We start from the raw sequence: 25,575 nt of genomic DNA, 5'->3' as shown, positions 1-25,575 counted from the left end.
ATTACAAACATTTCAGTGAACGGGATCCAGTTCAAATACTAGTTTGGGCAGCCTGCCAGTTGCTTGCTGCCCGGGTCTGTACTACTACCCTCCCGTAGATAACGGACTCCTTGCTCAAACTCCAACTCATTAGGTTACTGTTTTGACATTCAAAGACACATCATAGACTGGGCTAACACTGCAGTTTTGCTTGGACTCCACAATAACAATAGGAGCTTGTAAAGAAATGGCTCCCTGTTGCAGTTATCCCCCACTTTTTGCCTGATACTGATGCTGACTTGACTGAGAAGTGTGCTGGGACCCTGCTAACCAGGCCCCAGCACCAGTGTTCTTTCACTTAAAATGTACCATTGTTTCCACAATTGGCACACCCTGGCATCCAGGTAAGTCCCTTGTAACTGGTACCCCTGGTACCAAGGGCCCTGATGCCAGGGAAGGTCTCTAAGGGCTGCAGCATGTCTTATGCCACCCTGGGGACCCCTCACTCAGCACAGACACACTGCTTGCCAGCTTGTGTGTGCTAGTGGGGAGAAAATGACTAAGTCGACATGGCACTTCCCTCAGGGTGCCATGCCAACCTCACACTGCCTGTGGCATAGGTAAGTCACCCCTCTAGTAGGCCTTACAGCCCTAAGGCAGGGTGCACTATACCACAAGTGAGGGCATAGGTGCATGAGCACTATGCCCCAACAGTGTCTAAGCAAAACCTTAGATATTGTAAGTGCAGGGTAGCCATAAGAGAATATGGTCTGGGAGTCTGTCAAAAACGAACTCCACAGCTCCATAATGGCTACACTGAATACTGGGAAGTTTAGTATCAAACTTCTCAGAATAATAAACCCACACTGATGCCAGTGTTGGATTTATTAAATAATGCACACAGAGGGCATCTTAGAGATGCCCCCTGTATTTTACCCAATTGTTCAGTGCAGGACTGACTGGTCTGTGCCAGCCTGCTGCTGAGAGACGAGTTTCTGGCCCCATGCGGTGAGAGCCTTTGTGCTCTCTGAGGACAGAAACAAAGCCTCCTCTGGGTGGAGGTGCTTCACACCTCCCCCCTGCAGGAACTGTAACACCTAGCAGTGAGCTTCAAAGGCTCAAGCTTCGTGTTACAATGCCCCAGGGCACTCCAGCTAGTGGAGATGCCCGCCCCCAGGACCCAGCCCCCAGCCCCCACTTTTGGCGGCAAGTCCAGGAGAGATAATGAGAAAAACAAGGAGGAGTCACTGGCCAGTCAGGACAGCCCCTAAGGTGTCCTGAGCTGAGGTGACTCTGACTTTTAGAAATCCTCCATCTTGTAGAAGGAGGATTCCCCCAATAGGAATAGGGATGTGCCCCCCTCCCCTCAGGGAGGAGGCACAAAGAGGGTGTACCCACCCTCAAGGACAGTAGCCATTGGCCACTGCCCTCCCAGACCTAAACACACCCCTAAATTCAGTATTTAGGGGCTCCCCAGATCCTAGGAAACTAGATTCCTGCAACTTACAGAAGAAGAGGACTGCTGAGCTGAAAAACCCCTGCAGAAGAAGAAAGAAGACACCAACTGCTTGTGCCCCAGTCCTACCGGCCTGTCTCCTGCCTTCAGAAGAAAACTGCTCCAGCGATGCTTTCCCCAGGACCAGCGACCTCTGAATCCTCAGAGGACTGCCCTGCTTCCAAAAGACCAAGAAACTCCCGAGGACAGCGGCCATGTTCCACAAAGACTGTAACTTTGTTTCAGAGGAGCAGATTTAAAGACCCCTGCAATCCCAGCAAGAAGCGTGAGACTTGCAACACTGCACCCGGCGACCCCGACTCGATTGGTGAAGAAACAACGCTACAGGAAGGACCCCCAGGCAACTCCAAGACTGTAAGTAACCAAAGTTGTCCCCCCTGAACCCCCACAGCGACGCCTGCAGAGGGAATCCCGAGGCTCCCCCTGACCGCGACTGCCTGACTCTGAAATCCCGACGCCTGGAAAAGAAACTAAACTTTTGGAAATAAAGAAGCAACTTTTAAAGACCACATGTTTCCCGCCGGAAGTGTGAGACTTTCCACTCTGCACCCGACGCCCCCGGCTCGACCTGAGGAAAACTAACACTACAGGGAGGACTCCCCGGGGACTGCGAGCCCGTGAGTAGCAAAAGTTGACAGCGACGCCTGCAGAGGAAATCCAGAGGCTCCCCCTGACCGCGACTGCCTGTTTCAAGGAACCCGACGCCTGGAAACCACACTGCACCCGCACGCCAGGAACTGTGAAAATTGCACTAAGTGTCCACTTTTAAAATAGTGTATATGTGTTTAATGTAAAAAGTATATGTAAAGAAATGGCTCCCTGTTGCAGTTACCCCCCACTTTTTGCCTGATACTGATGCTGACTTGACTGAGAAGTGTGCTGGGACCCTGCTAACCAGGCCCCAGCACCAGTGTTCCTTCACCTAAAATGTACCATTGTATCCACAATTGGCACACCCTGGCATTCAGATAAGTCCCTTGTAACTGGTACTTCTAGTACCAAGGGCCCTGATGCCAAGAAAGGTCTCTAAGGGCTGCAGCATGTCTTATGCCACCCTAGAGACCCCTCACTCAGCACAGACACACTGCTTACAAGCCTGTGTGTGCTAGGAGAACAAAATGAGTAAGTCGACATGGCACTCCCCTCAGGGTGCCATGCCAGCCTCTCACTGCCTATGCAGTATAGGTAAGACACCCCTCTAGCAGGCCTTACAGCCCTAAGGCAGGGTGCACTATACCATAGGTGAGGGTACCAGTGCATGAGCACTGTGCCCCTACAGTGTCTAAACAAAACCTTAGACATTGTAAGTGCAGGGTAGCCATAAGAGTATATGGTCTGGGAGTCTGTTTTACACGAACTCCACAGCACCATAATGGCTACACTGAAAACTGGGAAGTTTGGTATCAAACTTCTCAGCACAATAAATGCACACTGATGCCAGTGTACATTTTATTGTAAAATACACCACAGAGGGCACCTTAGAGGTGCCCCCTGAAACTTAACCAACTATCTGTGTAGGCTGACTGGTTCCAGCAGCCTGCCACACTAGAGACATGTTGCTGGCCCCATGGGGAGAGTGCCTTTGTCACTCTGAGGCCAGTAACAAAGCCTGCACTGGGTGGAGATGCTAACACCTCCCCCAGGCAAGAGCTGTGACACCTGGCGGTGAGCCTCAAAGGCTCACCCCTTTGTCACAGCCCAGCAGGGCACTCCAGCTTAGTGGAGTTGCCCGCCCCCTCCGGCCACGGCCCCCACTTTTGGCGGCAAGGCTGGAGGGAACAAAGAAAGCAACAAGGAGGAGTCACTGGCCAGTCAGGACAGCCCCTAAGGTGTCCTGAGCTGAAGTGACTCTAACTTTTAGAAATCCTCCATCTTGCAGATGGAGGATTCCCCCAATAGGGTTAGGATTGTGACCCCCTCCCCTTGGGAGGAGGCACAAAGAGGGTGTACCCACCCTCAGGGCTAGTAGCCATTGGCTACTAACCCCCCAGACCTAAACACGCCCTTAAATTTAGTATTTAAGGGCTACCCTGAACCCTAGAAAATTAGATTCCTGCAACTACAAGAAGAAGGACTGCCTAGCTGAAAACCCCTGCAGAGGAAGACCAGAAGACGACAACTGCCTTGGCTCCAGAAACTCACCGGCCTGTCTCCTGCCTTCCAAAGATCCTGCTCCAGCGACGCCTTCCAAAGGGACCAGCGACCTCGACATCCTCTGAGGACTGCCCCGGCTTCGAAAAGACAAGAAACTCCCGAGGACAGCGGACCTGCTCCAAGAAAAGCTGCAACTTTGTTTCCAGCAGCTTTAAAGAACCCTGCAAGCTCCCTGCAAGAAGCGTGAGACTTGCAACACTGCACCCGGCGACCCCGACTCGGCTGGTGGCGATCCAACACCTCAGGAGGGACCCCAGGACTACTCTAAGACTGTGAGTACAAAAACCTGTCCCCCCTGAGCCCCCACAGCACCGCCTGCAGAGGGAATCCCGAGGCTTCCCCTGACCGCGACTCTTTGAATCCTAAGTCCCGACACCTGGGAGAGACCCTGCACCCGCAGCCCCCAGGACCTGAAGGACCGGACTTTCACTGGAGGAGTGACCCCCAGGAGTCCCTCTCCCTTGATCAAGTGGAGGTTTCCCCGAGGAACCCCCCCCTTGCCTGCCTGCAGCGCTGAAGAGATCCCTAGATCTCCCATTGACTTCCATTACAAACCCGACGCTTGTTTCTACACTGCACCCGGCCGCCCCCGCGCTGCTGAGGGTGAAATTTCTGTGTGGGCTTGTGTCCCCCCTGGTGCCCTACAAAACCCCCCTGGTCTGCCCTCCGAAGACGCGGGTACTTACCTGTAAGCAGACCGGAACCGGGGCACCCCCTTCTCTCCATTCTAGCCTATGTGTTTTGGGCACCACTTTGAACTCTGCACCTGACCGGCCCTGAGCTGCTGGTGTGGTGACTTTGGGGTTGCTCTGAACCCCCAACGGTGGGCTACCTTGGACCAAGAACTAAGCCCTGTAAGTGTCTTACTTACCTGGTTAACCTAACAAATACTTACCTCCCCTAGGAACTGTGAAAATTGCACTAAGTGTCCACTTTTAAAACAGCTATTTGTGAATAACTTGAAAAGTATACATGCAATTTTGATGATTTGAAGTTCCTAAAGTACTTACCTGCAATACCTTTCGAATGAGATATTACATGTAGAATTTGAACCTGTGGTTCTTAAAATAAACTAAGAAAAGATATTTTTCTATATAAAAACCTATTGGCTGGATTTGTCTCTGAGTGTGTGTACCTCATTTATTGTCTATGTGTATGTACAACAAATGCTTAACACTACTCCTTGGATAAGCCTACTGCTCGACCACACTACCACAAAATAGAGCATTAGTATTATCTCTTTTTGCCACTATCTTACCTCTAAGGGGAACCCTTGGACTCTGTGCTTACTATTCCTTACTTTGAAATAGTGCATACAGAGCCAACTTCCTACATTGGTGGATCAGCGGTGGGGTACAAGACTTTGCATTTGCTGGACTACTCAGCCAATACCTGATCACACAACAAATTCCAAAATTGTCATTAGAAATTCATTTTTGCAATTTGAAATTTTTCTAAATTCTTAAAAGTCCTGCTAGGGCCTTGTGTGTTAAGTCCCTGTTTAGCATTGTCTTTTTAGAGTTTAAAAGTTTGTTAAAAGTTTGAAATTAGATTCTAGAAACAGTTTTAGATTCTTTAAAAAGTCTTCCAACTTTTAGCAAAATAATGTCTGATACAGAGATGAATGTGGTGGAACTCGACACCACACCTTACCTCCATCTTAAGATGAGGGAGCTAAGGTCTCTCTGTAATATCAAAAAAATAACCATTGGCTCCAGACCTACCAAAATTCAGCTCCAGGAGCTGTTGGCAGAGTTTGAAAAAGCCAACCCCTCTGATGATGACCTTACAGAGGAAGAAATTAGTGACTTGGAGGCCAATGTCCCTCCTCCAGTCCTAAATAGGGAGAACAGGACCCCTCAAGTCCTGTCTCCAACTGTGTTAGTCAGAAATAGTGAGTCCCTCACAGGAGGGTCCCACATTTCTGAAATCACTGAGGATGCTCTCAGTGAAGATGACCTCCTGTTAGCCAGGATGGCCAAAAGATTGGCTTTAGAGAGACAGCTCCTAGCCATAGAAAGGGAAAGAAAAGAGATGGGCCTAGGTCCCATCAATGGTGGCAGCAACTTAAATAGGGTCAGAGATTCTCCTGACATCCTAAAAATCCCCAAAGGGATTGTAACAAAATATGAAGATGGTGATGACATCACCAAATGGTTCACAGCTTTTGAGAGGGCTTGTGTAACCAGAAAAGTGAACAGATCTCACTGGGGTGCTCTCCTTTGGGAAATGTTCACTGGAAAGTGTAGGGATAGACTCCTCACACTCTCTGGAAAAGATGCAGAATCTTATGACCTCATGAAGGGTACCCTGATTGAGGGCTTTGGATTCTCCACTGAGGAGTATAGAATTAGATTCAGGGGGGCTCAAAAATCCTCGAGCCAGACCTGGGTTGATTTTGTAGACTACTCAGTAAAAACACTGGATGGTTGGTTAACTGGAAATGAAGTGTGTGACTATGTTGGGCTTTATAATTTGTTTATGAAAGAACACATTTTAAGTAACTGCTTCAATGAAAAGTTGCATCAGTATCTGGTAGACCTAGGTCCAATTTCTCCCCAAGAATTGGGAAAGAAGGCAGACCACTGGGTCAAGACTAGGGTAACCAAAACTTCCACTGGGGGTGACCAAAAGAAAGGGGTTACAAAAACTCCCCAGGAGAAAGTGGGTGACACTAGAAACAAAGAAAAAGAGTCCTCTGTAGGCCCCCAAAAACCAGAACAGGTGGGTGGGCCCCAAGACACAACCCAAAACAAAGGTGGGTACCAGGGTAAGAACTGGGATGCCACTAAGGCCTGGTGCCACCACTGTAAACAGTCTGGGCACCACACCAAGGACACTTCTTGTCCCAAAAACAAACCCCAGAACAAAATTCCTGGGGTAACCAGTGTAGCCATGGGAGATGACTCCTCAGATGAGGAGGTCTTCCTAGCCTTCAACTGGAAACAGGGCCCAACAGGTGAGTTGGAGATTCCAGAGGGAAGTAGACACTTCCACCACCTACTGGTGAATGGAATCCCAACCACTGCCCTGAGAGACACTTGTGCCAGTCACACTATTGTGCATGACAGGCTGGTGCTCTCAAACCAGTACATCCCAGGTGAGACTGCCAGGGTAAGAGTTAGCCTAGACAGGGTCACTAAGAGGCCTGTGGCTTTAGTGCCCATAGAAGTGGGTGGCACTCTTAGCTGGAGAAGGGTAGTAGTCAGTACAGACCTCCCCCTTGATTGTCTCCTTGGAAATGACTACCCAGAGGTTAGTCAAAGCCCAAGAGAGAAACTGGTCCAGTGCCAGTCCTCTCCCAAGGATTCTGGAAGTCCTGCCTCTGCAGTAAATGCAAGCAGGCCCCAGAAGAAGAAAAAAAGAAAACAGAGTAGGAAGGGTGGACAACCTTTAGCCAAGGTTACAGCAAGCCAAGGAGATTCTGCTCCAGTAGGGGAGAACTCCAAAAATGGCCCTGATAAAGTCCAACCTGACCCACAAGAAGTCCTGGCTAGTCAGGCAACTGTTAAACCTGAGTGGGTGGCTCCTCAGCTAACAGAAGAAAGAGTGGAAGAAGGGTGTTTACTACAAGATGTGGTAACCCCCCACTCTAATACAGCAGACAGGCAACCTGAACCCAAAGAGGCCTGTAACTTAGCCCCTTCCCTTTTAGGTGAAGAGCTAAAGGTGTGGTTCTGGGCACTGACAGCTGTCAGTGGCCTCTGCTGGGTGTTAGCCTTTATGGCTGCACTATCCTTAGCATGGTGGTCTGACCCCATGCCAAATAGCAAGTTAGGCCCCCTGACCCTATTGGTCATGGTGGGGTTACTCCAGCTCTGGGTAACCTCTCTGGGTAAGCTAGGGGTAACCCTGGCCAAGATAAGGTTAGCAGAGGTGGATACCTCTAAGACCAAAATAGAAAGAATGGGTGGAGACATTGAAGAGGCAGACAAGAGGCAATTCAGACTAGGTCCTATCACTGTGGAAGTAGGTCAGTTCCCCAAAGGGAATGACCTGAACAGAAGGATGTAAGGCAGAGTAGGCCCTGCAACTAACCAGCCTATTTCTCCTACTCTTCCTCGCCTGACAGACTAGGGAGACTCTCCCAGCTTGGGCTGAGTCTCCTGGCCTGTGGGCTGGGGGGGGCTTGTGTAAAGAAATGGCTCCCTGTTGCAGTTACCCCCCACTTTTTGCCTGATACTGATGCTGACTTGACTGAGAAGTGTGCTGGGACCCTGCTAACCAGGCCCCAGCACCAGTGTTCCTTCACCTAAAATGTACCATTGTATCCACAATTGGCACACCCTGGCATTCAGATAAGTCCCTTGTAACTGGTACTTCTAGTACCAAGGGCCCTGATGCCAAGAAAGGTCTCTAAGGGCTGCAGCATGTCTTATGCCACCCTAGAGACCCCTCACTCAGCACAGACACACTGCTTACAAGCCTGTGTGTGCTAGTGAGAACAAAATGAGTAAGTCGACATGGCACTCCCCTCAGGGTGCCATGCCAGCCTCTCACTGCCTATGCAGTATAGGTAAGACACCCCTCTAGCAGGCCTTACAGCCCTAAGGCAGGGTGCACTATACCATAGGTGAGGGTACCAGTGCATGAGCACTGTGCCCCTACAGTGTCTAAACAAAACCTTAGACATTGTAAGTGCAGGGTAGCCATAAGAGTATATGGTCTGGGAGTCTGTTTTACACGAACTCCACAGCACCATAATGGCTACACTGAAAACTGGGAAGTTTGGTATCAAACTTCTCAGCACAATAAATGCACACTGATGCCAGTGTACATTTTATTGTAAAATACACCACAGAGGGCACCTTAGAGGTGCCCCCTGAAACTTAACCAACTATCTGTGTAGGCTGACTGGTTCCAGCAGCCTGCCACACTAGAGACATGTTGCTGGCCCCATGGGGAGAGTGCCTTTGTCACTCTGAGGCCAGTAACAAAGCCTGCACTGGGTGGAGATGCTAACACCTCCCCCAGGCAAGAGCTGTGACACCTGGCGGTGAGCCTCAAAGGCTCACCCCTTTGTCACAGCCCAGCAGGGCACTCCAGCTTAGTGGAGTTGCCCGCCCCCTCCGGCCACGGCCCCCACTTTTGGCGGCAAGGCTGGAGGGAACAAAGAAAGCAACAAGGAGGAGTCACTGGCCAGTCAGGACAGCCCCTAAGGTGTCCTGAGCTGAAGTGACTCTAACTTTTAGAAATCCTCCATCTTGCAGATGGAGGATTCCCCCAATAGGGTTAGGATTGTGACCCCCTCCCCTTGGGAGGAGGCACAAAGAGGGTGTACCCACCCTCAGGGCTAGTAGCCATTGGCTACTAACCCCCCAGACCTAAACACGCCCTTAAATTTAGTATTTAAGGGCTACCCTGAACCCTAGAAAATTAGATTCCTGCAACTACAAGAAGAAGGACTGCCTAGCTGAAAACCCCTGCAGAGGAAGACCAGAAGACGACAACTGCCTTGGCTCCAGAAACTCACCGGCCTGTCTCCTGCCTTCCAAAGATCCTGCTCCAGCGACGCCTTCCAAAGGGACCAGCGACCTCGACATCCTCTGAGGACTGCCCCGGCTTCGAAAAGACAAGAAACTCCCGAGGACAGCGGACCTGCTCCAAGAAAAGCTGCAACTTTGTTTCCAGCAGCTTTAAAGAACCCTGCAAGCTCCCCGCAAGAAGCGTGAGACTTGCAACACTGCACCCGGCGACCCCGACTCGGCTGGTGGCGATCCAACACCTCAGGAGGGACCCCAGGACTACTCTACGACTGTGAGTACAAAAACCTGTCCCCCCTGAGCCCCCACAGCACCGCCTGCAGAGGGAATCCCGAGGCTTCCCCTGACCGCGACACTTTGAATCCTAAGTCCCGACACCTGGGAGAGACCCTGCACCCGCAGCCCCCAGGACCTGAAGGACAGGACTTTCACTGGAGGAGTGACCCCCAGGAGTCCCTCTCCCTTGATCAAGTGGAGGTTTCCCCGAGGAACCCCCCCCTTGCCTGCCTGCAGCGCTGAAGAGATCCCTAGATCTCCCATTGACTTCCATTACAAACCCGACGCTTGTTTCTACACTGCACCCGGCCGCCCCCGCGCTGCTGAGGGTGAAATTTCTGTGTGGGCTTGTGTCCCCCCCGGTGCCCTACAAAACCCCCCTGGTCTGCCCTCCGAAGACGCGGGTACTTACCTGCAAGCAGACCGGAACCGGGGCACCCCCTTCTCTCCATTCTAGCCTATGTGTTTTGGGCACCACTTTGAACTCTGCACCTGACCGGCCCTGAGCTGCTGGTGTGGTGACTTTGGGGTTGCTCTGAACCCCCAACGGTGGGCTACCTTGGACCAAGAACTAAGCCCTGTAAGTGTCTTACTTACCTGGTTAACCTAACAAATACTTACCTCCCCTAGGAACTGTGAAAATTGCACTAAGTGTCCACTTTTAAAACAGCTATTTGTGAATAACTTGAAAAGTATACATGCAATTTTGATGATTTGAAGTTCCTAAAGTACTTACCTGCAATACCTTTCGAATGAGATATTACATGTAGAATTTGAACCTGTGGTTCTTAAAATAAACTAAGAAAATATATTTTTCTATATAAAAACCTATTGGCTGGATTTGTCTCTGAGTGTGTGTACCTCATTTATTGTCTATGTGTATGTACAACAAATGCTTAACACTACTCCTTGGATAAGCCTACTGCTCGACCACACTACCACAAAATAGAGCATTAGTATTATCTCTTTTTGCCACTATCTTACCTCTAAGGGGAACCCTTGGACTCTGTGCTTACTATTCCTTACTTTGAAATAGTGCATACAGAGCCAACTTCCTACAGTATATATGCTATTGTGATTATTCAAAGTTCCTAGAGTACTTACCTGCAATACCTTTCAAATGAGATATTACATGTAGAATTTGAACCTGTGGTTCTTAAAATAAACTAAGAAAATATATTTTTCTATACAAAAACCTATTGGCTGGAATTGTCTCTGAGTGTGTGTTCCTCATTTATTGCCTGTGTGTATGTACAACAAATGCTTAACACTACTCCTTTGATAAGCCTACTGCTCAACCACACTACCACAAAATAGAGCATTAGTATTATCTCTTTTTGCCACTATCTTACCTCTAAGGGGAACCCTTGGACTCTGTGCATGCTATTCCTTACTTTGAAATAGCACATACAGAGCCAACTTCCTACAGAGCTATTTCTAACCTCCATGTAAAATATCAGGCTGCTACTCAGCGTCCTACATTTATTATCATTAAACATACAGGGGATGAAAGCCTACTTCTAGCAGGCGCGACAAAATCCACTACTTCCTTAAACACAAGTGTTCACAATTCTTTTTGTATAAAAGAATTAGGGAGTACCTAACTTGATTTCAAACCATGAAATCCATCAAGGGCTAGGGTTGTCTGATTTATCCAATAGAGTTTGGCAGGATCCTTTGGCATTATGTACCTCAAGTTAGACCAACCCACATACAAACTTGACTAGATTCATGTTATCGGATATCTCTGCTCAGGACAATTCCTTTTTTTTGGTATGACTATATAGTAAGAATGGCAAAGACCAACAGTGGCCTTCAAGCAAATGAGGCTCCAACAATTCTTTCCCCAGGAGCTACAACACAGTTTAGCCATCTGTGGTATCACAGGAAGCAAAAACGTTTTGAGCGCTATTAAAACTTTTGTTTAGTGTGTTCCTTTAAGGGCAAAGGGACAACTCTGTGGCACTTCACACATCACTTCTGCTTAAGCTGTTCTAATTTGGCAAGCTTGCATATGAGAATGAGAGGTTTAGAATAGGAAAAAGCATGGCTGCTGTCCGTGGCACTACAATGTGCAAGGGCACATTGTTGATTTGTATGATGCGGAGGGTTGAGATTCAAAGCCTCCCATTGTGCGCATGGAGGAATCCAATCCCTCAAATGCAGGGTACAAAACTCAACACCTCCTGGGTGACCTAGGTAACAGAATCGACAGTTATAGCACTGGAAGTCTACCATTAGATTAAAAAATTACTGTTTTCCAGTCAGTTTTCTTTCATATTCCTGAGGCAGAAACTTAAAAACAAAATAGCAATTTTACAAGAAAAATTTAAATAGCACAAGTTTAACAGATTAAAAGGTACCCTGAAAAAAGACAATAAATGTAAGTAAACTGTGAAACATTAAGCATCAAGGTGCACACAAAGAGGAGAGTATATGCTTTAGTAGTGGCAAATTGAGTTACTGCTTAGTAATTAGACAAGCTCCGTCAGTTACTGTGAAACATTAAGTTCAAAATGTTTTATCCATAAAAATCCTTCAAAACAAGCAATTCTATAATGTTGTGGGACAGAATACCCCATACAGATTAATGGCAAACAAAACTCAATTTTTTGGACAATTACCTGAAGGACTTGTGAATGGCCCTTTTCAGCACAAACGTGCAATGGTGTTCTCCCCCAACAGTCTGCAGTGTTCACTTGTGCGCCTAGTCCTACCAGATCCTGTACAATGAGATGCTGGTTTGCAGCCACTGCCACTTGTAGGGCACTCTGCAAAATCAACAAAACTATGATCAAAAGAAAAACTCTGGTGAACATCTATCAAAGAGAAAAATGGCTTAACGGATCATCACGATTATTAAACACTGCATAAGGTATCACTTGCTTTATATGGGTATCTAACAGGCAAGCCACATGAAATCAGAATTGCTTGATCGGTGAACCAGTATGGTACGTGCTTTGCTAAAATGTGGCCATTTATGAAATTAAATTTCACCTGGTTATTGTGTTCTTTAATATCCAGTTCATTTATGGCTGCCATTTTTCTTGCAAGTACATATGACAAGGCGCGTCTCCCCTGTGCCACAGCAATGTGAAGGAACCTGAAAGGGAGGCAAATTGATAAGCACAAGTAAATTACCTTCATTAACACCTTTTCTGGTAGAGACTAGAGACTAACCACAAATACCACATCTTGTGATTTTCCCCAGGTGTCAGACTAGATCCAGAAACATTTGTATGAATTCCCTCCCACAACGTTAGACGGAATTGCACAGCTCAGTGTCAGATCCTCAATACCCACATGGTGCAACAGTGTCACCCCCTTATATGTGCCACCTCCACTTGCAGAGGTCTGTTTCTTTTTGATCTCTGCCTGCGTCACGAAACGTGAAGCCAAAATCAGATACTAATCAACCATTACACAGATTGGCGAGGAGGGTGGGTCAGTGAGGAATCTGTGGTTAGAAAGAGTCTACCTTTTCTACCAGAAAAGGTTACACAAGGTAAGTAACTTGTTTTTCTGATAGGGACATCTAACCAAAGACTTCTCACCTTGTGAATAGATGTCAAAGCAGTACACCTCCTCAAGTAGTGTCTTCTAAGGCACAGGCCAGAAATTCCTGCAGGACATGCAAGGCAAAGTGCCCATCCCACCAGGCCTGGCTATCCAGGCAGTAATGCTTGGTGAGCCTGTGGAGGGGAGCACACGTAGCAGCCTGGCAAATGTCCATGACGGACACTTCCCTTGATAGCACAGTGGTAGCAGCCTTCGTTCTGGTGAACCTTTTGGAGCCTGCTTACTGGCTGGCCCTTAGCCGATCTCAATACATAACACAATCAATTTGGAGATGGGCCTCTTCTACACCGCTTTTTTTTTTTCTTAGCCCCCAGAAAAACAGATGAAGATACTCACTCTGTAGGTACTCTTGGTCCAACCAACACAGAAGCTAAATAGTCTTTGTGGATTGCAGTGATAAAACCATTCTGCCTCCTTGAAGGGCTGCAGTGGAGGGTAGAAAGCCAGCAGCTGATCGATTGCCTTATGTGGAAGGCACGCAACTACCTTGGGCAGAAATGCCGCTTCTGTGCGAAGAACTAATTTGTCTGGAAAGAAAGGTATATTGTGGTACCACATTATGCCTGGATCTCACTTACTTCTCTGGCCGATGATAGGGTGAATAGAAACACTGCCTTGATAGAATGGTTTCAGAGGGAATGCACATCTGGTAAGTGAGAACCAGATTAAAGGTTTGTTACTACTCAATGGCCAGTCTATATAAAAACACAGGCGCTTTCTGCCTTCTTTATCCTTTATAATACGAGCCTGCCCAACACTTTAGACAGAAATAATTTTGAAGAGCATGAAAAAAATCTCCAAATTAATTCCTTGCGCTGCTGAAATCAGGCCAGTTTGTGCTTTGTGATGCATATTGCTTCTTCAAGTCAAGGTCAGACTGTGGATCAGGAATACCAGTCTAGAAGAGCTCCACTGCCCTGTCAGATTCTAATGGGGGTCTGGAACCTTCTAATCCTAACAGTGAGGCGCTACTGACTGCAATGTAAAGTATCCATGGCCCACACAGCCCTGGTGCAGAGAGGGGTCCGACCTCTACCTTGACTATCACCCTTCATGACGTCTCTGCGTGATCCTGTGGCATCAGTCGCAGGCCCCACCTGTCCATGCCTTCTGCTCTTCATACTCCCCTCTGACATCATAAGAGAGAACTACACACTGGCTTCTCTTTAAGGATCTGGCGGCTAGCAAGTCGAAGCCCATGAAGCCTACTAGAGCTCACACTACTTTCCAGAATGTCACCGAGCTGACATTAAATCAAATCAAATATGGACTCGAAGCACGCAGACACCAAGTCTGCAGCCGCTGTCCTTTAATCCCTCAGGACAGACATTAGTGCTTTACATACATGACTCAATAATACGAATCATAGGATGGAGGCTACTGATGACCGCCTCATGGTCTTAGAATCCAATCCAGATGTCAGCAGCAAAGTGTGGCACTTACCAAGGAAGCTGATGGAAGCAGAGGGCCAGTGTTGCAGGAATAATGTCTACATCATTGGTGTGCCGAGGTCAAGGTTGAAACAGCAGGATCATAGCCTGAATGTCCAGAACCTCTTTAGGTAGAGGGATTGCTTGGAAGAGTATTGTATTCAAGATGGCTCCAAAGAAAGGGAGCCTTAGTGAAGCAGTCAGGTGTTACTTCAGCCCATTGACTGGAAAGCCCAACAATGTTAACAATGCAGCAGTCGTGTGGAAGTGGTTTACGACTGTTGAGGAGAGTCTGCCATCAGTAGCCAGTTGTAAATTTATGTGAAAACTGGTATTTCCAACCTCCGCAGGTGGGCTGCAACCACCATCAACCTTATGAACACCTGAGGTACGCTGGTGTGGACAAAGGGGAGCATGGAAGAATCAAAAGTGCTCTTGGCCTACCTGCGGGTAATTTCTGTAGAACTGCAAGCCAAGAATGTGACAATATGAGTCCTGAATGTCCAGTGCTACCATCCAGTCACCTATATCAAGGGAAGAAGGAACTTGAGCCAGTAAGCATCTTGAACTTCTCCTTCTGGAGGAAGTTACGAATGCAAAGATAGAGAACAGGGCAGACACCTCCATCCATTAAGCAGTAGGAAATAACAGGATTAACAGCCAGTCACGATTTTTTGGTGCTGGTGCCCTCTCTATAGCTCCCTTGGCAGGCATCGAAAAATGTACTCGACCACTCGCTATGGCGAGTCTTTTTTTTTTTTTAAATCATGTTGAGCTATTTTTAGGACCTCCTCACCCCTTCTGGCAAGTTGACAATGAACAGGTGTGCTGTTCATTCACAAAGTGAAGGAGCAATAAAGACCCCTTTAAATCTGGTTATGTTTTCACATTTGCTCTGTGTTGAGAGACAGAGGTCAAAAGTCAGTTTGTTTTGGAATTAATTTCCCTACTCACTGCACAGGTCCTGGAGTTTGTAAGGTGAACTTCTCTAACCGGCTATAACAATAATTATCTAAATGTTGTTTGTTAGGAAAACCCTGAACCCATACAGTCTTTAATTCTGCAATAAGTCAATTGTACAATCATTTCAAAATATATTTTAATAGTTGTGAAAGCCCATTTTTTGTACTTGTGTGATGAAAAAAAATAATTTAAAAAGTACAAAAAAAAAAAACAGAACTCTTTACTTAGTGATGTACAAAAGGTAATGAAAATGTCACTTACCCAGTGTACATCTGTTCGTGCCATCAGTCGCTGGAGATTCACATGTTCTGCATAGCTCGCCATCTGGTGTTGGGTCGGAGTGTTACAAGTTGTTTTTCTTCGAAGAAGTCTTACGAGTCACGGGACCGAGTGACTCCTCCTTCTGTCTCCATTGCGCATGGGCGTCGACTCCATCTTCGATTGTTTTCCCCGCAGAGGGTGAGGTAGGAGTTGTGTTGTAGTAATAGTGCCCATACAATGGAGTGACTAAGTATGTACCTATTTAAGGTTAAAATAATATATATACAAATGTACAAAGTTGAAGCTAACTTCCGAACTGCTACAGGCTCCCGGGGAGGTGGGTGGGCACATGTGAATCTCCAGCGACTGATGCCACGAACAGATGTACACTGGGTAAGTGACATTTTCAGTTCGATGGCATCTGTCGCTGTAGATACACATGTTCTGCATAGACCAGTAAGCAGTTATCTCCCCAAAAGCGGTGGCTCAGCCTGTAGGAATGGAAGTGGTTTGAAATAATGTTCTTAACACGGCTTGACCTACTGTGGCTTGCTGTGCGGATAGCACGTCTACACAGTAGTGCTTGGTGAATGTGTGAGGCGTAGACCATGTGGCTGCCTTACATATTTCTTGCATTGGGATGTTTCCTAGAAAGGCCATGGTAGCACCTTTCTTTCTGGTTGAGTGTGCCCTTGGTGTAATGGGCAGCTGTCGTTTAGCTTTAAGGTAGCAGATTTGGATGCATTTAACTATCCATCTGGCTATACCTTGTTTTGATATTGGGTTTCCTGCATGAGGTTTTTGAAATGCAATAAATAGTTGTTTAGTCTTTCTGATGTTCTTTGTTCTGTCAATGTAATACATCAATGCTCTTTTGACATCTAATGTATGTAGTGCCCTTTCAGCTACGGTATCTGGCTGTGGAAAGAACACTGGAAGTTCCACTGTTTGATTTAGATGGAACGGTGAAATAACCTTTGGCAAAAATTTAGGATTGGTCCTTAGGACGACCTTATTCTTGTGTAGTTGTATAAAAGGTTCCTGTATTGTAAACGCCTGAATCTCGCTTACTCTTCTTAGGGAAGTAATGGTGATGAGAAATGCCACCTTCCAGGTTAGGAACTGTATTTCGCAGGAGTGCATGGGTTCAAAAGGTGGACCCATAAGTCTAGTTAGGATAACATTTAGGTTCCATGAAGGAACAGGTGGTGTTCTTGGTGGTATAATTCTCCTAAGGCCCTCCATGAATGCTTTAATGACTGGTATCTTATATAGGGAAGTTGAATAGGTAGTCTGCAGGTATGCAGATATTGCTGCAAGGTGTATTTTAATGGAAGAGAAAGCCAGGTTAGATTTTTGTAAGTGAAGCAAGTAACCCACTACATGTTCTGGAGTTGTGTGTAATGGTTGTATTTGATTAATATGGCAGTAGCAAACAAACCTCTTCCATTTACTTGCATAGCAGTGCCTGGTGGATGGCCTTCTGGCTTGTTTTATGACTTCCATACATTCTTGGGTAAGTTGTAAGTGCCTGAATTCTAGGATTTCAGGAGCCAGATTTCAAGATTCAGCGATGCTGGATCTGGGTGTCTGATCTTTTGGTTGAGTTGTGTCAACAGATCTGGCCTGTTGGGCAATTTGATGCAGGGTACTACTGATAGGTCTAGCAGCGTTGTGTACCAGGGTTGCCTTGCCCAAGTTGGTGCTATTAATATGAGTTTGAGTTTGTTTTGACTGAGTTTGTTTACCAGGTAAGGAAGGAGAGGGAGAGGAGGAAAAGCGTAAGCAAATATCCCTGACCAGTTCATCCATAGGGCATTGCCTTGGGACTGTTTGTGTGGGTATCTGGATGCGAAGTTTTGGCATTTTGCGTTCTCCTTTGTCGCAAACAAGTCTATCTGAGGTGTTCCCCAGAGTTTGAAATAAGTGTTCAGAATTTGGGGGTGAATTTCCCATTCGTGGACCTGTTGGTGATCTCGAGAGAGATTGTCTGCGAGTTGATTTTGGATCCCTGGTATAAATTGTGCTATTAGGCGAATTTGGTTGTGAATTGCCCAACGCCAAATCTTTTGTGCTAGCAGGCTTAACTGCGTGGAGTGCGTCCCCCCTTGCTTGTTTAGATAATACATTGTTGTCATGTTGTCTGTTTTGACGAGAATGTATTTGTGAACTATTACTGGTTGGAAAGCTTTTAGTGCTTGAAAAACTGCTAGAAGTTCTAGGTGATTTATATGCAGTTTTGTTTGATGTACGTTCCATTGTCCTTGTATGCTGTGTTGATCGAGGTGTGCTCCCCACCCTGTCATGGAAGCATCTGTTGTTATTACGTATTGTGGCACTGGGTCTTGGAAAGGCCGCCCTTTGTTTAAATTTATGTTGTTCCACCACAGAAGCGAGAGGTAAGTTTGGCGGTCTATTAACACCAGATCTAGAAGGTGACCCTGTGCTTGTGACCATTGTGATGCTAGGCACTGTTGTAAGGGCCTTATGTGCAGTCTTGCGTTTGGGACAATGGCTATGCATGAAGACATCATGCCTAGGAGTTGTAGTACCATCTTTGCTTGTATCCTTTGTGTTGGATACATGCGTTGTATGATGGTGTTGAAATTTTGAATTCTTTGTGGACTTGGAGTGGCTACTCCTTTTGATGTGTCTATTATGGCTCCCAGGTATTGTTGTACCTTGCGCGGCAGAATTTTGGATTTTGTGAAATTGACGGTGAACCCTAGTTTGAAGAGGGTTTGTATGATATGATTTGTGTGATTTGAGCACTCTATTAACGAATGGGCCTTGATTAGCCAGTCGTCTAGATATGGGAACACATGTATTTGCTGCCTTCTTATGTGTGCAGCGACTACCGCTAGACATTTGGTAAAGACTCTTGGTGCGGCTGGTAATCCGAAAGGCAGTACCTTGAATTGGTAATGTATTCCCTTGAATACAAACCTTAGGTATTTCCTGTGCGATGGGTGTATTGGTATATGGAAATAAGCATCCTTGAGGTCTAAAGTTGCCATGTAGTCGTGTAGTTTTAGCAATGGCAATACTTCTTGTAGTGTGACCATGTGAAAGTGGTCTGATTTGATGAAAGTGTTCACTACTCTGAGGTCTAGGATTGGTCTCAGCGTTTTGTCCTTCTTTGGTATCAGAAAGTACAGTGAGTAAACTCCTGTGTTTATTTGTGTGTTTGGCACTAATTCAATTGCATTCTTTTGCAATAGTGCCTGCACTTCTATCTCCAGGAGATTGGAATGATGTGTTGTCAAATTTTGTGCTTTTGGTGGTATGTTTGGAGGGAATTGTAGAAATTCTATGCAATAACCATGTTGGATAATTGCTAGAACCCAAGTGTCTGTAGTGATTTCCTCCCATGCTTTGTAATAATGACGTATTCTTCCCCCCACTGGTGTTGTGTGGAGGGGGTGAGTGACATGTGAGTCACTGTTTAGTAGTAGGGGTTTTGGAGCTCTGAAATCTTCCTCTATTCCTAGGGAATTGCCCTCCTCTATATTGTCCCCGAAAACCTCCTCTATACTGTCCCTGGTAACTGGACGGTGTTGCTTGTGAGGTGCTGGCTTGTGTGCTCTGACCCCGAAACCCCCCTCTAAAGGGTGTTTTACGGAATGTGCTGTAATTCCCTCTGCTCTGCGGGGAGTAGAGTGCGCCCATGGCTTTGGCAGTGTCCGTATCTTTTTTGAGTTTCTCAATCGCTGTGTCCACTTCTGGACCGAACAGTTCTTTTTCGTTAAAAGGCATATTGAGAACTGCTTGTTGAATCTCTGGTTTAAATCCAGACGTTCGGAGCCATGCATGCCTTCTGATAGTTACAGATGTATTAATTGTCCGTGCAGCTGTATCTGCAGCGTCCATGGAGGAGCGGATCTGGTTGTTGGAAATGGTCTGTCCCTCCTCAACCACTTGTTTTGCCCTATTTTGTAAGTCCTTGGGCAGATGTTCAATGAGATGTTGCATCTCGTCCCAGTGGGCTCTGTCATAGCGCGCAAGTAGTGCCTGGGAGTTCGCGATGCGCCACTGGTTTGCAGCTTGTGCTGCGACTCTCTTACCAGCTGCATCGAACTTGCGGCTTTCTTTATCTGGGGGTGGTGCATCTCCAGATGTGTGGGAGTTGGCCCTTTTCCTAGCTGCTCCTAAAACGACAGAGTCTGGTGGCAGCTGTGTAGTAATGAAAACCGGGTCTGTAGGAGGCACCTTATACTTTTTTTCCACCCTTGGTGTGATTGCCCTACTTTTGACCGGCTCCTTAAAGATTTCTTTTGCGTGCCGGAGCATACCAGGGAGCATAGGCAGGCTTTGGTATGAGCTGTGGGTGGAGGAGAGTGTGTTGAATAAAAAATCATCCTCGACCTGTTCTGAGTGGAGGCTTACGTTGTGAAATTGTGCTGCTCTAGCCACCACTTGAGAATACGCAGTGCTGTCCTCTGGTGGAGATGGCTTCGTAGGGTATGCCTCCGGACTGTTATCTGACACTGGGGCGTCGTATAAGTCCCATGCGTCTTGATCTTGGTCACCCTGGCTCATGGTGGTGTGAGCTGGGGAATGTGATGGAGTTTGTGCTGGTGAGACGTTAATCACAGGTGGAGGAGAGGGTGGTGGGGTAACTTTTTTCACCACTTTTGTTTGTGGTGTTTGTTCAGTTTGGAACTCCAATCTTCTCTTTCTTCTAATAGGGGGAAGGGTGCTTATCTTTCCTGTCCCCTGCTGTATGAAAATACGCTTTTGCGTATGGTCTACATCCGTTGAGTGTAGTTCTTCCTCAAACCTATGCTTTTGCATTTGGGAGGTTAGCGAGTGCTCTTCTGTATAAGAGCCTGAAACTGGGTCGGTTGCAGTTTGTTTCGGCACCGAAACCCTGTCTGCATCTTTTTTCGGCTCCGAGGTGACTTTTTTCTTTTTCGGGGCCGAAACCTCTCGGCGTCGATCTTCTTCGGTGCCGCTGTCTCGGCGTCGAGCCGTGTCTACACCGGTATCTCGGTGTCGATGCTTGTCTCCAGCACTTTCTCGGTCCCGAGAAGGCTGCGTGCCGGTGTCTCGACCGGAGTCGGACGATCTCGGCACTGTTTGGGCCTTTTTCGGTGCCGACGGTCGGTCACCGAATTTATGGGTGGAGCCATGGCCTGATGGCAGTGGCGTCCCCTGGGCCTTGTAAATCTTCCTCTGTGTGGTTTTCGACGTCTTACTCACGGTTTGTGTATCGTCGAATCCTTCGGAGTCCGATTCTTGGATCGAGAAGGTACCTTCCTCTTCTTGTTCCTCGAACTCTCGGTGGGCTGTCGGCGCGGACGCCATCTGAAGTCTTCTGGCTCGACGGTCTCGGAGTGTTTTTCGGGACCGGAACGCACGACAGGCCTCGCAGGTGTCTTCACTGTGCTCAGGTGACAGGCACAGGTTACAGACCAAGTGTTGGTCTGTATAGGGGTACTTATTGTGGCATTTGGGGCAGAAACGGAACGGTGTCCGTTCCATCGGCGTTCTTCAGCACGCGGTCGGGCCGACCAGGCCCCGACGGGGGATCGAAAAAACTACCCCCGAAGGGCACCGGAGCTCTTCGATCCTTCGACGCGGTGTTGAATCTAACTACGCCGATCCCGAACGCAACAATACCGACGAAAATCTTCCGAAATTAGCTATCTTTCCGTTCCGAAACTCGGAGCGACAGGAACACGTCCGAACCCGATGGCGGAAAAAAAACAATCGAAGATGGAGTCGACGCCCATGCGCAATGGAGACAAAAGGAGGAGTCACTCGGTCCCGTGACTCGAAAGACTTCTTCGAAGAAAAACAACTTGTAACACCACGGCCCAACACCAGATGGCGAGCTATTGCAAAACATGCGTATCTACAGCGACAGATGCCATCGAACATAGTTGTTTAGTCTTTCTGATGTTTTTCGTTCTGTCAATGTAGTACATTAATGCTCTTTTGACATCTAATGTATGTAGTGCCCTCTCAGCTACGGAATCTGGCTGTGGGAAGAACACTGGTAGTTCCACTGTTTGATTTAGGTGGAACGGTGAAATAACCTTTGGTAAAAATTTAGGATTAGTCCTTAGGACAACTTTATTTTTGTGTAGTTGTATAAAAGGTTCTTGTATTGTAAACGCCTGAATTTCGCTTACTCTTCTTAGAGATGTAATGGCGATGAGAAATGCAACCTTCCAGGTTAGGAACTGTATTTCGCAAGAGTGCATGGGTTCAAAAGGTGGACCCATGAGTCTTGTTAAGACAACATTTAAGTTCCATGAAGGAACAGGTGGTGTTCTTGGTGGTATAATTCTTTTAAGGCCTTCCATGAATGCTTTAATGACTGGTATCCTATATAGGGAAGTTGAATAGGTAGTCTGCAGGTATGCCAATATTGCTGCAAGGTGTATTTTAATGGAAGAGAAGGCTAGGTTAGATTTTTGTAAGTGAAGCAAGTAACCCACTACATCCTTTGGAGTTGCGTGTAAAGGTTGGATCTGATTAGGATGGCAGTAGCAAACAAACCTCTTCCATTTACTTGCATAGCAGTGCCTAGTGGACGGCCTTCTGGCTTGCTTTATGACTTCCATACATTCTTGGGTAAGTTGTAAGTGTCCGAATTCTAGGATTTCAGGAGCCAGATTGCTAGATTCAGCGATGCTGGATCTGGATGTCTGATCTGTTGGTTGTGTTGCGTTAACAGATCCGGCCTGTTGGGCAATTTGATGTGGGGTACTACTGATAGGTCTAGCAGTGTTGTGTACCAGGGTTGCCTTGCCCAAGTTGGTGCTATTAATATGAGTTTGAGTTTGTTTTGACTCAATTTGTTTACCAGATAAGGAAGGAGAGGGAGAGGAGGAAAGGCGTAGGCAAATATCCCTGACCAGTTTATCCATAGGGCATTGCCTTGGGACTGCCTGTGTGGGTATCTGGATGCGAAGTTTTGGCATTTTGCGTTCTCTCTTGTTGCAAACAAGTCTATTTGAGGTGTTCCCCAGAGTCTGAAGTAAGTGTTTAGAATTTGGGGGTGAATTTCCCATTCGTGGACCTGTTGGTGATCTCGAGAGAGATTGTCTGCAAGTTGATTCTGGATCCCTGGAATAAACTGTGCTATTAGGCGAATGTGGTTGTGAATTGCCCCTCGCCATATCTTCTGTGCTAGAAGGCTCAACTGCGTTGAGTGTGTCCCCCCCTGTTTGTTTAGATAATACATTGTTGTCATGTTGTCTGTTTTGACAAGAATGTATTTGTGAGTTATAATTGGTTGGAAAGCCCTTAATGCTTGAAAAACTGCTAGCATTTCTAGGTGATTTATATGCAGTTTTGTTTGATGTACGTTCCATTGTCCTTGTATGCTGTGTTGATCGAGGTGTGCTCCCCACCCTGTCATGGAAGCATCTGTTGTTATTACGTATTGTGGCACTGGGTCTTGGAAAGGCCGCCCTTTGTTTAAATTTATACTGTTCCACCATAGAAGCGAGAGGTAAGTTTGGCGGTCTATCAACACCAGATCTAGAAGGTGACCCTGTGCTTGTGACCATTGTGATGCTAGGCACTGTTGTAAGGGCCTCATGTGTAGTCTTGCGTTCGGGACAATGGCTATGCATGAAGACATCATGCCTAGGAGTTGTAATATCATCTTTGCTTGTATTGTTTGTGTTGGATACATGCGTTGTATGATCTTGTTGAAATTTTGAATTCTTTGTGGACTTGGAGTGGCTACTCCTTTTGTTGCGTCTATTATGGCTCCCAGGTATTGTTGTACTTTGCACGGCAGAATGTTGGATTTTGCAAAGTTGACGGTGAAACCTAGTTTGTAGAGGGTTTGTATGATTTGATTTGTGTGGTGTAAGCACTTTGTTAGTGAATTGGTTTTGATTAGCCAGTCGTCTAGATACGGGAATACATGTATTTGCTGCCTTCTGATGTGTGCAGCCACTACTGCTAGACATTTTGTAAAGACTCTTGGTGCGGTTGTTAAACCAAAAGGCAATACTTTGAATTGATAATGTATGCCTTTGAATACGAACCGTAGGTATTTTCTGTGCGATTGATGTATTGGTATATAGAAATACGCGTCTTTGAGGTCTAAGGTTGTCATGTAGTCCTGTAGTTTTAGCAATGGTAACACTTCTTGTAGCGTGGCCATGTGAAAGTGGTCTGATTTGATGTAGGTGTTTAGTATTCTGAGGTCTAGGATTGGTCTCAGTGTTTTGTCCTTTTTTGGTATTAAGAAGTACAGTGAATAGACTCCTGTGTTTGTTTGTGTGTTTGGTACTAATTCGATTGCATTCTTTTGCAATAGTGCTTGAACTTCTATTTCCAGAAGTTTGGAATGTTGTTTTGATAAATTCTGTGCTTTTGGTGGTATGTTTGGAGGGAATTGTCGGAATTCTATGCAATAACCATGTTGGATAATTGCTAAGACCCAAGTGTTTGTAGTTATTTCCTCCCATGCTTTGTAATAATGACCTATTCTTCCCCCCACTGGTGTTGTGTGGAGGGGGTGAGTGACATCTGAGTCACTGCTTGGTTGTAGGGGTTTTGAAATTTTCCTCTATTCCTAGGGAATTGCCCTCCTCTGTATTGGCCCCGAAAGCCTCCCCTGTACTGTCCCTGGTAGCTGGACGGTGTTGCCTGCGAGGTGCTGGCTTGTGTGGCCTGACCCCGAAACCCCCCTCTAAAGGGTGTCTTGCGGAAGGTGCTCTAGGTTCCTCTGCTCTGCGGGGAGCAGAGTGCGCCCATGGCTTTAGCAGTGTCAGTGTCTTTTTTTAGTTTTTCGATTGCCGTGTCCACTTCTGGTCCGAACAGTTGTTTTTTGTTGAATGGCATATTGAGCACTGCCTGCTGTATCTCTGGTTTGAACCCAGACGTTCTTAGCCATGCGTGCCTTCTAATGGTCACAGATGTATTCATTGTTCTTGCAGCTGTGTCTGCTGCGTCCATAGAGGATCGTATCTGGTTATTTGATATGTTCTGTCCTTCCTCAACCACCTGCTTTGCCCTCTTTTGTAGTTCCTTGGGTAGATGCTCGATGAGGTGTTGCATCTCATCCCAATGGGCTCGGTCATAGCGCGCAAGTAGTGCTTGAGAGTTAGCGATGCGCCACTGGTTTGCAGCTTGTACTGCGACTCTTTTCCCAGCTGCATCGAACTTGCGGCTCTCTTTATCTGGGGGTGGTGCATCCCCAGATGTGTGGGAGTTGGCTCTTTTCCGAGCTGCTCCTACGACGGAATCTGGTGGCAGCTGTGTGGTGATGAAAACAGGGTCTGGAGGAGGTGCCTTATACTTCTTTTCCACCCTTGGCGTTATTGCCCTACTTTTGACCGGCTCCTTGAAGATTTCCTTTGCGTGCCGAAGCATACCTGGCAGCATAGGCAGGCTTTGGTAGGAGCTGTGGGTGGAGGAGAGGGTGTTGAATAAAAAGTCATCCTCGACTTGTTCTGAGTGGAGGTTTACGTTGTGGAATTGTGCTGCTCTGGCCACCACTTGAGAGTATGCTGTGCTGTCTTCTGGTGGTGAGGGCTTTGTTGGATATGCCTCCGGACTGTTGTCCGACACTGGGGCGTCATATAAGTCCCAAGCATCTTGATCCTGGTCACCTTGGCTCATGGTGGTGTGAGCCGGGGAATGTGACGGAGTTTGTGCTGGTGAGACGTTAATTACAGGCGGAGGAGAGGGTGGCGGAGTCACCTTTTTCACCATTTTTGTTTGTGGCGCCTGGTCTGTTTGAAACTCCAGTCTCCTTTTTCTCCTAATAGGGGGAAGGGTGCTTATTTTTCCTGTTCCCTGCTGTATGAAAATACGTTTTTGCGTATGGTCCACTTCGGTGGATTGCAGCTCTTCCTCAAACCTATGCTTTCGCATCTGAGAGGACAGTGATTGCTCCTCTGTATAAGAGCCTGGACCTGGGTCGGTTACGGGTTGTTTCGGCACCGAAACCCTGCCTGTA

General features: G+C 47.0%; 1 protein-coding gene across 3 annotated transcripts in view; it reads right to left on the bottom strand.

Moving 5' to 3' along the window:
• NFKBIZ (NFKB inhibitor zeta) overlaps positions 1-25,575 on the bottom strand; it is a 331,222-nt gene that overhangs the window by 247,872 nt on the left and 57,775 nt on the right. For all 3 annotated transcript variants that reach the window (XM_069204799.1, XM_069204802.1, XM_069204800.1), the window contains exons 6-7: positions 12,406-12,511; positions 12,033-12,179 (exon numbers count right to left, since the gene is read on the bottom strand). In XM_069204799.1, coding sequence (XP_069060900.1) covers positions 12,033-12,179; positions 12,406-12,511 — 253 coding nt within the window. The remainder of the gene's footprint in view (positions 1-12,032; positions 12,180-12,405; positions 12,512-25,575) is intronic.

This window comes from Pleurodeles waltl, chromosome 8, assembly GCF_031143425.1.
Source record: "Pleurodeles waltl isolate 20211129_DDA chromosome 8, aPleWal1.hap1.20221129, whole genome shotgun sequence".
In the NCBI taxonomy this organism is placed as follows: domain Eukaryota; kingdom Metazoa; phylum Chordata; class Amphibia; order Caudata; family Salamandridae; genus Pleurodeles; species Pleurodeles waltl.
The sequence above is the reverse complement of the archived record's forward strand: the minus strand, read 5'-3'. Positions and strand labels throughout refer to the sequence as shown.